This window comes from Drosophila tropicalis, unplaced genomic scaffold, assembly GCF_018151085.1.
Source record: "Drosophila tropicalis isolate 14030-0801.00 unplaced genomic scaffold, ASM1815108v1 contig_593, whole genome shotgun sequence".
Taxonomy (NCBI): domain Eukaryota; kingdom Metazoa; phylum Arthropoda; class Insecta; order Diptera; family Drosophilidae; genus Drosophila; species Drosophila tropicalis.
Window position 1 is genome coordinate 15,000,162 of NW_027173070.1, and position 13,793 is coordinate 15,013,954.

General features: G+C 39.0%; 1 protein-coding gene across 21 annotated transcripts in view; it reads left to right on the top strand.

Annotated features, from left to right (window-relative positions):
• The window catches only part of par-1, a 36,304-nt gene that overhangs the window by 8,651 nt on the left and 13,860 nt on the right, over positions 1 to 13,793 (top strand). For 3 of the 21 annotated variants that reach the window (XM_068288612.1, XM_068288616.1, XM_068288613.1), the window contains exons 1-10: positions 7,609 to 9,617; positions 9,788 to 10,003; positions 10,069 to 10,289; positions 10,361 to 10,642; positions 10,708 to 10,901; positions 12,289 to 12,401; positions 12,473 to 12,656; positions 12,739 to 12,853; positions 12,922 to 13,049; positions 13,125 to 13,287. In XM_068288612.1, coding sequence (XP_068144713.1) covers positions 8,184 to 9,617; positions 9,788 to 10,003; positions 10,069 to 10,289; positions 10,361 to 10,642; positions 10,708 to 10,901; positions 12,289 to 12,401; positions 12,473 to 12,656; positions 12,739 to 12,853; positions 12,922 to 13,049; positions 13,125 to 13,287 — 3,050 coding nt within the window. In that variant the 5' untranslated portion in view covers positions 7,609 to 8,183. Of the gene's footprint in view, positions 1 to 1,158; positions 2,994 to 4,616; positions 4,742 to 7,607; positions 9,618 to 9,787; positions 10,004 to 10,068; positions 10,290 to 10,360; positions 10,643 to 10,707; positions 10,902 to 12,288; positions 12,402 to 12,472; positions 12,657 to 12,738; positions 12,854 to 12,921; positions 13,050 to 13,124; positions 13,288 to 13,793 lie in introns of those variants that run through there. The other 18 variants (XM_068288617.1, XM_068288618.1, XM_068288631.1 and 15 more) reach the window with 16 other exon arrangements.

Below are 13,793 nucleotides of genomic sequence, written 5' to 3' on the forward strand. Positions count from 1 at the left end.
TGAGCTTGTTACTGTATGGCGCTGCTGCTGCGCAGTTCGTCATCATTGCCAATTGTGATTGTAATCGGTGTAAACAGCATCCGCGTTAGTGCGTTCTATGCTCTCTATCTCTTTTTCACATATTAGACAAATGATTAAAACCTTAAAATCAAGTGCATGCGTACGCTTATACATATGTATGTGTAGAGGGAGTGGAAAAGTGTGTGTGAGAGAGAGAGGGAGAGAAAAAGAGTGAGCAACGGGCAGGGCTGACACACACAAACACAAAAACTGTGTATAACATTGATTCGTCTATTTAAAAATAAATTCAGTTAAATAGTGTTTAATTTATAAATCTTGTATGTGTGTGTGTGTCTGAGCGGGAGTGTGGTTGGTTTTTCTGGTGTATGTGTAATAATCCGTTAGAGCTTGGTTTTAAAAGAATAAAAATAAGCAGCCCAATTGGGAATGATAAGTTAATTTAATTATAAAGTACACAAAAAAAGTATTAAGGTGCAACAAGCAAAAGCCAAACAACAACAACAAGAAACGGGGGAGTGAAAAGAGAAAAAAAAACGAATAAATTCCTATCCGTACATGTGGACAACGGCAAAAGTCAGATATTTGGTGTGTGCCAGTGTGAGTGTGTCTGTGTGTGGGGCTCTCTCTCTCTCTGTGTGTGTGTATGCATGTTTAAACAAGTAACGCTTTAACAACGCAAACGAGGTAACTAGAAGAATAGCAACCATAACGACCAGAAGAAGAGTGCCAAAAGAGCAAGAAAAAAAAAAAAAAAAAAGCTTTGGTCGTTGTCTCGGTCCTCCCCAACGTGTGTGTGGGGCTTCATCGCTAACGCTACCGCCGCGCCATCTCGGTCTCCACCCTTGTCGGTCGGTCGGTTGGTCGGTCATCTGCTTGCTATCTCTTCTTTAGTATCTCTTGCTGCGGGGGTCTCGGGAGTGCGCGGGCGCGACGTCAAGCAACGCCAAGGCTTACGTTCCACACACACACACGACTCTAAGAATGTGGATTCTAACGAGTGTGTGGATGTGTGGACGTTATCGTCAAAACTAAAGTGGACAAAAAAAGTTATAGACGCCTATTTAAAGTGCGATAACTGATAAGAAAAACACTAGATTCTATTTTTTACCTCTATCCTCAACCTAATCTACAAATCAGTTGGTGTAACCAGAAACAAGTTTTTTTGAAGATCCCCTCACACTAAAAACTAAAAAGGAAAGCAACAACAAAGTAGTCCATCAACAAATGTACAAAAATAAATAAGTAACACATACATATGTATGTACATATGTACATCTGTGTCTGTATATACCTTGAGGCGGGGCACACGCAAATAGAATGTGCAAATAATAATAATAATAATAATGGAGGCTGCCATTGCGACTGGAACTGGAACTGAGACTGGGGCTTGAGAGGCTCTGCTGGGGCTTTTGCTTCAATTTTCATTTGTTGTGCCTGTTAATTCTCTAATAGAATTAAACAAGTTAAGCTCTCAAATAAAAGCAAACACGACAAAGCGTCGCCTGAATTTTGATTGTGCCCCACACAGACACAAAACAAAACAAAAAAAAAAAAAAAGAAAATACACACACAAGTTACAAGTACATATGTATATCCCCCGCCTAATATACAGTGAAAAAATCTGCACTTACACCTCCACACATAGAGAGATTTCAATGTTTACAATACAACGACGACAACAACAACTTACAGAACCTTGTGCCAAGAAAAGGAATATTATGTGTGTCACAGTCAAGTAGTTGCTACTACTTGCCTCATCTGTGATCAATTTTACGTTGAAATAAATAGGAACCAAAGAATAACTAAATTAACCGGCTTAGAACATGGGACAAACGTCGAGTCATCGGCAAACGACTCATTCAAGTAGCCACAATAATAACAATAAAGATGAATCTAACTCCGGCGCCACATCGCAGTTTGGCAATAGACGATCATCCACAAGGAAATCAAAATCATCAAAGCATTACTCAACACTGGTGCAACCGTTGGGTAAGGATGAGATTTCCATATTACGTGATTCCCTGCTACGCAATGGCAGCATTATGCGCAAAAATATGGGAGATCCACAACTACGTCCAGTAACGATAAGCGAATTGAAACCCCAAACAACAAAACTACAAACAACGATAGCAGCCAGTATAGGAGAAAATAGTGGTGCTCCTGGTGACGTCGACGTTGAAAGTGCCAGCGTCTGTGGCATCGGCAGCAGTAGTACAAACAATTTAATGAGCTTCCAGTTGCCGGTCGATCGATCGGCAAAGACTGAAGACTTGGCCGCCGAATCATCTGCAGCAGCAGCAGCAGTCGCCCCCGCAGTGGCGAAAGAAAAACGCAATGAATTTTATATTGTCGGCGATGGCTATCATAGGACCGATCATTGTTACTATCGTGGACCTAATGGTGATTTCCATAAGCTTCCGTCAGATTCATTTCACAAAATGTCCGAGGGTTGCTTTGTCCGTATGGCTGATGGTGTATTTCGGCGTCTGGAAATACCTTCTAAATCCCAAATATCGCGAAGATCGTCCAGGGCCGATGATATGAATGGTGGTGGAACAGAAGCCAGTGGCAATGCAGCGAATGCAGCCACCAATGTTAAATCTCAGCTCATGAAATTTCTCAAAAGATCTAAAAGCCATACGCCCGCCACAATTGCTAAACTTCAGAAGGATAAGGAAGAAGCACGCCTCGAACGGAAGCAGCGATTATCAAATGCCATGCGCCATCAGAAAGCCATGGCCCTGGCCAATACACCAGCAACAGCAGCAACAACAACAACAGCAGCAGTGACCAGTGGCAAACAAGGAAATCAATCATCAACAACAGGTGGAACGGGGCCCTCAATTCGTAATAACAAGATTGTTGTAACAATGATCGAAAATGGTGGACTTCCCATTGTGGCCACAAGCAAAGCTGAACGTCCCAAACCACCGACGTCCTCTTCTGGAAGTGAGAAGGCGCGCACTTCGAGGGTATGTATTAACATTCGAATGGGGGGCATATGCGGGGAATTGGGATAAAGTTTTCTAGTGAAACTGCAAATTTTGACAGTGGCACATAGCTTTTAAACTCTAATTTACTGATATTATTTATATCAGATAACCCATTAATGATCTTTCTGCACTCTTACTAATATAATTTAATAATCGACTACTGATTATTTAATTATGTGCCAATCTTTTGTTGTGGAACAAAAAAGTACAAAAACTTATCATTTAAACTATTTTTTGCTTTAAACTTGGAGAGAGGAAGGAAGGGTGGGAAAGATATTAACAAACTCGCAATAAGTCTCAGAGGAAGCAGACATCAACCAAATTGCACTGAATCTGAGGGGGAGATCTAAATTAAAGAAGATCGTCCCCTAAAGGTATTTTAGAACATTTAGTAGCGAATCTATGCATAGATTGTGGGGGGTGTCTGAGAACGATCCGATCTAAGTAAGAATCTAAAACTTTTGAAAACACGCCCTTCTATTCAACTACTTTCTGTCATTTTGAAGGTAGTTTGATATACAAGTTAGTTACTTGTCGAAAGGTCCGCGAGTACAATGGCTTTGTTAGATAGTCCAGACCCCATTCTTGACTATGACGAACCATTTTGTTGCTCAAAATTTCCCTCATCAATTTTCGATTATTAAGACTACAGTTGTGCTAATAATAGATTTCTGTTTACTACCCTTACATTTAGTATATGTACATACAAAAAAAAAAAAAAAAATTGCTCCAATGATATCACTGTGATATCTCGAAAACATATCTTTATTATAAGAAAGATTGTTTTATCTTTCTACTGGAGAAAATTATGATATAATCAAGTCAAGTTTCGTTTCTTCAATAAAATAAAATGGGAACTTTTTTGCAATTTTCAACTAATTACGGTCTAGGGATTAATTCATCTGTATAGATCATCGGTATACATAGATGAGTAATTCTTGTGATGCCTTTTCTTCCCAAGACTCGCTATTGTATATAATGAGTGTTTGGCTGAACCCTTACTAAGTAAGTTAGTTGTTTGGCATTTGAAGTGGTGTATGATGTGATGACACATGCCAATCATTTTTTGCTTTCTCACAGAAAAAGTTGATTGGACAAACGACCTTCACGAAATACAAGCATCAATACTATAAACTATGGACTGAATGGGGCGGAATATTTGTTCTCACTGGTATCAAAATATCAAGTTTAAAAATTTATAAACTTATGATTGGCTGGGGGGGCGACTAGTTACTTTAAAAATAACTTTAATAAGTATTTAGTTGAAACCATCATTTCGATCTCGTTCATCATTGTTTCACTCATATATTTGCGCATACATAGTTTTAGTTAATTCAATTTTTTGTTTCATTCAGTGATGTTTTTTTTTTTTAAACTATTATTATTTTGTATTTGTCTAGATTTCGACCTTATTTGATGTTAATCAAAAAACTTATTGTTTTGTTTGTTTTTTGTCTGCAAAATTCTACTTAAATAAGGAATGGTTTTTGGTTTGTCTTATGTTTTGTTCTTCTCCACTTTTTGTTTTTTTGTTTGTGCTTTGTTTTTGTGTGATAAAAAGTGCAACAACTTGATTTGATTATGATTTTTGTTTTATTTCAGATTTTCTGTTTGCATGCAATTTTCAGACTCAAAACCCACTCAGCGTGTCCACCCACATTTTGATAGCATAATAATCCCTCCCAAAGAATGATTATTTTTGCCTTGATAAAAAAAAATCCCACACACACACTCACATATAATTCGTGAATCATTGAATTAATTAACTAACACAGTTTTATATTAACACGGTCGTTTTTCATACTACTTTACTTTAGAGGACATTGAAATTAAATTCTTCACTTAAAGGATGTTTATTTTTTTATCACTTACCATTTGCATATTGTTAGAACTAGAGATGGGATACGGGTCGTGGCTAAAAATCATGCGGAATAGGCTCGTGCCTAAAAATATGCATTTTTTGCATATTTGCTGTTTCTGGCATTCCGCGAGCCGAAGCTATGCAAGGCTAAGAAGACGTTACCGATTCCATAAATGTTAAATGTATAATATTCTTCATCATGAGAGCCGAGTCTAAATACCCATTTCCTTGCATTAAGAGTCTATACGGTTTAAATTTGAAAGCTATTGCGGTCAAACCTAGAAGCTTTTTATTGTTCGGATCGGACCAGTATAACATACATTGCCATTGGAAGGTTTGGAAGGATCCGTCAAAAAAGTCATAATTTTGACAAACATCTCATAATAGAGAAAATCACATTATGGGGTTAGATCTAGTTAGATAGAAACTATCTGAGAATCAGATTTGTTAAAACATTTTTTAGTTTAAAGTTTTAAACCGTGTTCCTATAGTATTGTAAATATATGTGTAATGCCCGTAACCATCTCTAGTTAGTATCCCATTTCAGTTTCTTAATATGCAAATTAATGTCTTAGTACCAACTGCCAGTGAAGATTTTCAGTAAAAACGACCACTTAAAACTGTAGTTATTAGGTTAACGGATATACATAAATACTCTCTCCATATGAGGTCAGTGGATTTGGTAAATTTCAAGGCAAATAGTAGGGTGTTGTCCAAAATTCTTTGGTGTCATAATGATTTGATTAAATCTGCCAAAATTGATGTGATCTTTAGGTGAGAATTTGGGGATCAGCTTTAAATAATCCACACATGCGCAGCTTGTTCGCTCCTGTGTATTCTGAGCGATTGAGAAGGAGGTCGGGCAGTCGCTCTCAGGTTTTATTCTCTTCTTTTCTCAGCGTTACGCTCAGGTGATATCAGTTATGTGAATGTATGTGGGTCTGTGTAAGTGTTTAGATAGTCGTATAACGCAAACGTACACACACACACACATTGATAAATCAGTGCTTCAAACGGGGGCTCTTTGTTAAGAATTAAACAGATACAGATACGGATACGCCTGAGTGTGTTCTCCATCTGTGTGTGTGTGTTTTGTTAGTTGCAATGTCTCTGTATATGTATGTTTGTGTGCGTATATGTGCACAACACTAATACAAACGCAAAGCAACCCACTAATGTGTGCGCGTGTATTTGTGTATTGGGGCCGACAGACATTGCTGACTCTGTTGGCGTCGCTGTTTCGGTCGCAGCTTTTATTCTGCTCGTTGACGACGACGACTTCACAGGGAGTACTCGTAGCACTCCAGTTGCTGCTGTTGCTGTGGTTAAAGTGGCTGCTGCTGCTATCGTTGTCTCTCTGTCGCTCTGCTGCTGCTTCTGCTGCTGTCACTGCCAACTGCCTGTTGATTTGTAGTTGGATCTTGACTGGCGGCGTTTACGTCAGAGTTTACATTCTCATACGGACGGCGTATAAATAAGACGGCGCGGGTTTTCGGGCTCTCGGGTGAAATAAATAAATGTATATACACTCCTCACTTCGTGAAACAAATGCAATGAATTGCGAAAGCCGCGTGTGACTGACTGTTGCGTTGGCTGATAAGATAGCCCTACCGCCGATAAGGACCCCTGAACAGAAATCGCGAACTGTGTTCTTTTTTAATAATCCCCCGTTTTTTTTCCACAATTGTAAAACTGACAAAAAAAGTTTCCCAGCTGAAGAAAAAAACTAAAGTTAATTGCCTAAAAGTAGTTCAGTTTCTTTTGGGCTTTTTACCATGTAGTGGTAAAGCTGCATGTGTGTGTGTGTTAGTGCTCCGTTTGTGTAATTGCCCAAGTGTGTGTGCGCGTTTGGAGCTTGAAGCTTTTCGCTTGCTGCTGCTGCTCAGTGAACCAAAAAAAAAAACCCAACAAAATGTGTACATATGTATCTAGAAATAAGTAGATTCTCAAACCTTACAACTATTTAAACAGTAATTTAAATATGAAAGCCAAAAAAAATGGACAAAAAAACAGAAAACAGAGCAAATGAATCATAAATGAGAGTGAGCGTAAAACGCGTGACAGTGTGGCACACACACAGATACTCTCTCTCCCACTCACACACAACAAACACACTCTCACATCACATCTCACAGCTAAACTTGTGCAACAAGCAGAAGCAGAGGACGGCACAGAGTTGTTGGTTAAAACCGTGAGAGAGAGAAACAATACTAGTAACCGTTCATTGCACAGGTGTGAGCGCCTTTAAATTGAGAGTGTGTAGGTGCATGCTTTTGCTCACTCTCTCTCATTCTAGCTATCTCTCTATCTGTGTGTGTTGCGGCTCTCCCCAATTTAGACATATACATGTCTAACTAGATATACATATATACACGTGTGTGTGTGTGTGAGTATATTTCAGTGTCACCAGAGAGAGAAAGAGAAAGATTAGCTCTCGTTGTTGTCCGCCAGTTTGTCGTAAATATTACTCTCATACCAGCTTTTTTTTTTCATTTTCCTATATGGAAGTGTGTGTCTACTTTGTGTTTAATTCGTTTTCGAGGTTTTAATGCGCAACAACGGCGTTTATTTTTTGCTAAATTAAATACTAGTATTCTCCATATATATGTATGTACATATGTATGTATACATATACATACATACATATATTAATATACCAAAAGGAGCTGACTCTAAATTCGTATCTCTATGTCATTTTTTTCGCGGTGAATTTAGAAAGCACGAAGAGTCTCCATACTCTCGAATGTAAACACACGTACAATGTATAGATATATATATATACATTTAGTACCTCTCTATATATATATATTTACCTGCGATAATGTATGACTGTAGCTGCTGTGGGAAGTAAAACCCATTGAACTGGCAGCAAAGTGAAAATCAATGCGTTCCCAAACAACATTTTAAACATTCGCACACAAACACACTCCAATACAAAACACACACACACATGAACAGTGCATTAAGGTTAAGAATAAAGTTTTTTTTTTGTTTAGTGAAACGCAAATAAGGAATAATAGACACAAGAATAATAATACAAAACAGAGTGAAACGAATCGCAACAGAAAAGAAAGAAAGAAAAAGTTGCGATCTCTCCAAACAATCCAAGTACTTACATAAAATACATACAAAGCTGCCTACATACATACTTATACACCTATAAAGCAAAGCGTACGTGAAAACGCCACGACCACGCATCAGCAGACAGCTCCAGCTCCAGCATCAGCAACAACAACAGTAACTCTCAATAATAGCGGAAAGAAGAAAGAAAGCAAAAGCTATATAAAATAGTGAGTGTAGTGCCCACTATGGAGACGTCGACAACGACGACGACGACGTCGTCGGCGACCCCAACGCCCGATTTAAATCGGGGCGATACTACACGGAAGAGCGTTAACCTTCATTCAGCACGCAAAGGACAGGCTCCGCCACCGCCAAGGATGAGTCTCCTTAATAATAATAATACCAATGTCAATAGTAATGAATCCGCCTTCGCCGGTGACAAACAACAACAACATGTGGGTACGGATACCATTCAAAGCCCTACACGCCCTCAACTTGCCCCAAATCCCCGCCTTCCCACAAAGGAAATCGATCTCAGTTCTGGTGATGGCATTGTAGAGCTACGTCGTCCTGGGTCAGGTGAACCTAAAGCTCCATTGCCACGTGTTGCCGTGTCGGCCATACCCACTCTTCATCCATTACCCAAAGAACGACAAAAGTTATCGGCGGCTGTAATGTCCGCCGAAGATGATGTTGGGGTATCTTTTGCACTAGGATCCATTGAGGAGCATATACAGAAGGTCGAGGAAAGCTTTAAGCAACTTCAACAGCTCAATGAGAAACAACAACACCAACATCTTCAACAAAGTCAGCAAATTAGGAAGCAAAGTAAACGTTATGGTGAAACGGAGAATCTCCTACGGCCGGGCATTAGTGACATGTCGTCGGAGAATGATTTCCAATATCTGGGTGGTCGTCGCGCCGAGCTGGATGATAGCAATGAAATGATGTTATCCGAATTTCAGCGTGGAAGCGATGGCCGCAATTCCATTGGCGCTTATTCCAAAAATTCATCTGTCTCTAGTGGTGGCTCCAGTGCCATGAAGACCAAATTGGCACGCACTGCATCGGATACCAAAAACACAGATACGGTGCTGGCAATGCGTGCAACACTTAAACAGAAGCAAGCAGCGCAACACAACAATGATGCGGGAGGAGGAGGAGTACAACAGCCAAATTTGACTACATCAGGAAGTCGTTCGTCACATCATTCGACTCCAACACCGGCTGCTCGAACAACAACCAGTAGAGCTGTAACCGGTGGTAGTAGTAATAGTGTTGTTGATGGAGTTGCATCATCCCGATTGACTGCCACCACAATATCAGCAGCCAAACGACATGAGGAGAATCTGCGTCAATTTGAGGCTCTCCTGGCACAGAAGTCTCATCGTCATGCTGCTAGTGCAGCTACTAGTAGTGGAGCTGCAGGAGGAAATAATGCTGCCGCTGTTGTTAAGAGGCGAACAGAACGGCCAATTGTTGCGCCAATACCTCCATACAATTCATCGACCCGTAGCGAATCTGTACAGCGACGCACTACGGTCGGTCCACCTCCACGTTCCGGTTCTAATCATCCCGTTGTGATGCATAATCATGGTGTAACTGGTGCTGCTGGTGTGCCTCCACCACCAAATGTGGTTGTAAATCGTAACATTGTGTACGGCGACAGTGTTGTACAGGTAAAACTAATATATCCACCCGATTCTATCCAAAAAACAAACCCATCAAACACTTTTCACTTTGAGACTTTGATTCATATTCTGGGGAACAATTTTACTTTAAAATGTCTACTTGAATCCTTGCTTAAAATTGATTGATTTTTAATCTCATTGTTTGTTGTCATTTTCAGGGTTCCCCCAATATGCAAATGAGAAGTAGCGCTCCAATACGATGGCGCGCCACCGAAGAGCACATTGGCAAATATAAACTCATAAAGACGATCGGAAAGGGTAACTTTGCCAAAGTAAAATTGGCCAAGCATTTGCCCACTGGCAAGGAGGTTGCAATAAAGATAATTGACAAAACCCAACTGAATCCTGGGTCACTACAGAAACTTTTCAGAGAGGTAAGAATTGAAATTAGTAACCCATTAATAAGACGTTTTCTAACAATCTTTCTTTTATTAAACAGGTTAGGATAATGAAAATGCTTGATCACCCCAATATAGTGAAATTGTTCCAAGTTATCGAAACGGAGAAGACATTGTATCTTATTATGGAGTATGCATCAGGTGGCGAGGTATTTGACTATTTGGTATTACATGGCCGAATGAAGGAGAAGGAGGCGCGCGTTAAGTTTCGACAAATTGTTTCGGCTGTGCAGTATTGTCATCAAAAGAGGATTATACACAGGTAAATATATACGTCATATCTCTAATTTATTCGGTACTTTACAATCTCTCATATTCTTTACACGATAACAGGGACTTAAAAGCTGAAAACTTATTACTGGATAGCGAATTGAACATTAAAATAGCCGATTTTGGATTTTCAAACGAATTTACGCCTGGCTCAAAGCTAGACACATTCTGCGGTAGTCCACCCTATGCGGCACCCGAATTATTCCAGGGCAAAAAATATGATGGACCGGAAGTTGATGTTTGGTCCCTGGGCGTTATCTTGTATACGTTAGTGAGTGGTTCCCTGCCTTTTGATGGCTCCACATTGAGGGAGCTGCGGGAGCGTGTACTCAGAGGCAAATATAGGTAATTATACCTACTATATTATTTCAATATCGTCAAACTAAATCTTGTATTTACGTGATTTGTAGAATTCCCTTCTATATGTCGACTGACTGTGAAAATTTGCTCCGCAAGTTTCTAGTACTAAATCCCGCAAAGCGTGCTAGTCTTGAAACAATAATGGGCGATAAATGGATGAACATGGGGTTTGAGGATGACGAGCTTAAACCCTATATTGAGCCAAAAGCCGATTTAGCCGATCCCAAGAGGATAGGTAAGACGGGTACTGTATACGAAATTCATTACTAATATTATTAACGAATTGTGTGTGGAATGCCAATATATATATTTTATGCATATATATATATTTATATTTATTCAAATTTATCTGCCATAATATAATCTTACTAATATACATATATATATTTTGTAAAACAGAACAAAAAGAAATTATAATTTTGCCTTTATTTTTTTTTTTTAGTTTGTTTGTAATATCAACTAGCATATGCCATATTATTAGTATTATGTAAATTACATTTTTGTTGTTAATCCTATTTGTAAATTCTCACATAGCTGCGGGATCTCAAACCGGTGATATAAATTCGCTCTCGATTAGGCGTAGTGCGTATAATTTGATGTTGATGGTGAATTTCTTAATCGGCGAAAGGAAAATGCCCATGAAAAATGTATGCAATATTAAGAAATGTAGAAAAAAAATACAAAGTCTTTACGACAGAGGCAACATTGTGATTAATTTCCTACTCTTTATTCTCTTTCTCCTTACTTTCTGTTCAACTATATTTCATAACACATTATTCCTTCAAACAAAAAACACGTAACAAAAAATATGTAAAAAATAAACCGACTGACCAGGAAACTACTAGCTAAACGGATAATTTATGTTAATTGATCAAAAATGTGAAGCATAAGACACATTTTTTTTATTCTTTTTGTTTCTTTGCAACAACACACACACAGAAACATACATACATACACATATTGTAGCTACTACTTATTGTACCTGAACTCACACACATATAATGCGTACTTAAGTCAAATGGGTACAATATATTTACTATATTTTACCCCTTAGTCAGTTTTTTTGTTTGTCATTTCTCTTGGGTGCGCATCTCAACAAGCAAAATAAATGTTAATAAATGGATAGGTTTTTCCTCTTGAAGACCAATTTGGCTGTGATTTCCTTTCAAGTACATATAGAACTATAAATCTGAGTGCATAAGATACAAAATTGTTGGCACGCTTTCTCAATCGATATAAATCCGGTTTGGATCTTGCAATTTTAATCTGGTGATGATTTATAAATAAACACATTGCTTGCATGATTAAAACATATATATATTTTTTTTTTTTGTACAATATTGAAAACAATAATTTCTATAAAAGGCTCTAACTAACACACAATTCTGGCTAATCCAAGATCCTCGTTTTGGATCACAGATTACAGATACAAATACTAATTGCCGATGACTTGTCAATAGCCGAATATAATGTAATTTGTAATGAATTTGCATGTGAATTTTTGTCAATTGATGTGTAATTGATTGATATGTGTTGTATCAATGTGGATCAATGTGATTTGTGCTTTATTTATCCCCCAATTTCTATGTACTTTTACCAATTTCATTTCCGCTCCGCTTCAAAATATATAGAAGCTCTGGTTGCCATGGGTTACAATCGACAAGAAATCGAAGCTTCATTATCCCAGGTGCGATACGATGACGTCTTTGCCACATATTTGTTGCTTGGACGCAAGAGTACGGATGTAAGTTAGACATGAGCTTACATTACATCCAATTCAAATAGCGTATATTAATCGAATATTTTTCTTCACAGCCGGAAAGTGATGGTTCACGATCGGGTTCATCGCTATCACTGCGTAATATATCCGGCAACGATGCGGGAGGAAATGCTGGCAGTGCGAATGTGCAAAGTCCTACACATAGGGGCGTACACAGGAGTATATCGGCGTCGAGCACTAAGCCTAGTCGTCGAGCCTCGTCCGGTGCGGAAACATTGCGTAAGTCCCATTACGGGGCTTGACCATAAACGCGAATACATTGACATAACTTTACTAATGCTTACATATTTACTCATTTTAGGCGTTGGACCAACAAATGCGGCGGCAACCGCTGCCGTTGCGGCGGGCGCAGTTGGTGCAGTTAACTCGAGTAGCAATTACAATTCATCAGGCACAGCGGCGGATCGTGCATCAGTGTAAGTGATGACCCATTCCAATTAGAAGGGAAACCAGCCTTACAGCAAATGTGATTTCTCTTTAACAGAGGTAGCAATTTCAAGCGTCAAAATACCATCGACTCGGCTACAATTAAGGAAAATACGGCGCGATTGGCTGCACAAAATCAGAGGCCAGCATCTGCCACCCAAAAGATGCTAACCACGACAGACACAAGTAACAATCGATATAAAATGATGCCTAAATCTATATTTATTTGCATAACAATTGTTTTATTTTTGTGGCTTACAGCGCTAAACAGTCCTGCCAAGCCGCGCACGACAACCAAGTACGATCCCACGAATGGTAATCGCACGGTGAGCGGCACAAGTGGCATTATACCACGGCGCTCTACCACTCTCTACGATAAGACTTCGTCAACGGAGAAAACCAATGTAATTCCTGCAGAGACAAAGTACGTGAGCGTTTTAATCACTATTATAAAAATGTGTCCACCGCCCCACCCCACCCCGACCATCCATTTCGTTGTGGTGGAGTCGCACACGATACTAGTGTGGCGCATTTTTTAGTACCATGTTTATATGATTACTTTAATTGCTGCTGTTCCTTTTTTACTTATCCACCTCTACCCCCCACCCCCTAGAAAAAAATTAAAGAATCCCCCTATTTGTTTTTTGCTGTCACCTCATATTTTTATTGGCAGATATCCAAATGTTTCGTTGTTTTGGGCCGCCAGATGAGAGTTTGTTTAGCCTTTATTATCATTCCATTATTTCACTTTAGTTTTGCACATGGGAAGTTCTACAAACTTGATTAGCATAAAATACACACACACACATATTTAGCAAGAGGAAGCAAAACAAATGATATATCCTACCTGCATATACATACATAAGTATACAGATATAAGTCTAAGTCCTTATTAATGTCACGCACAATTCAGTTCAGTTTATTTCTTTG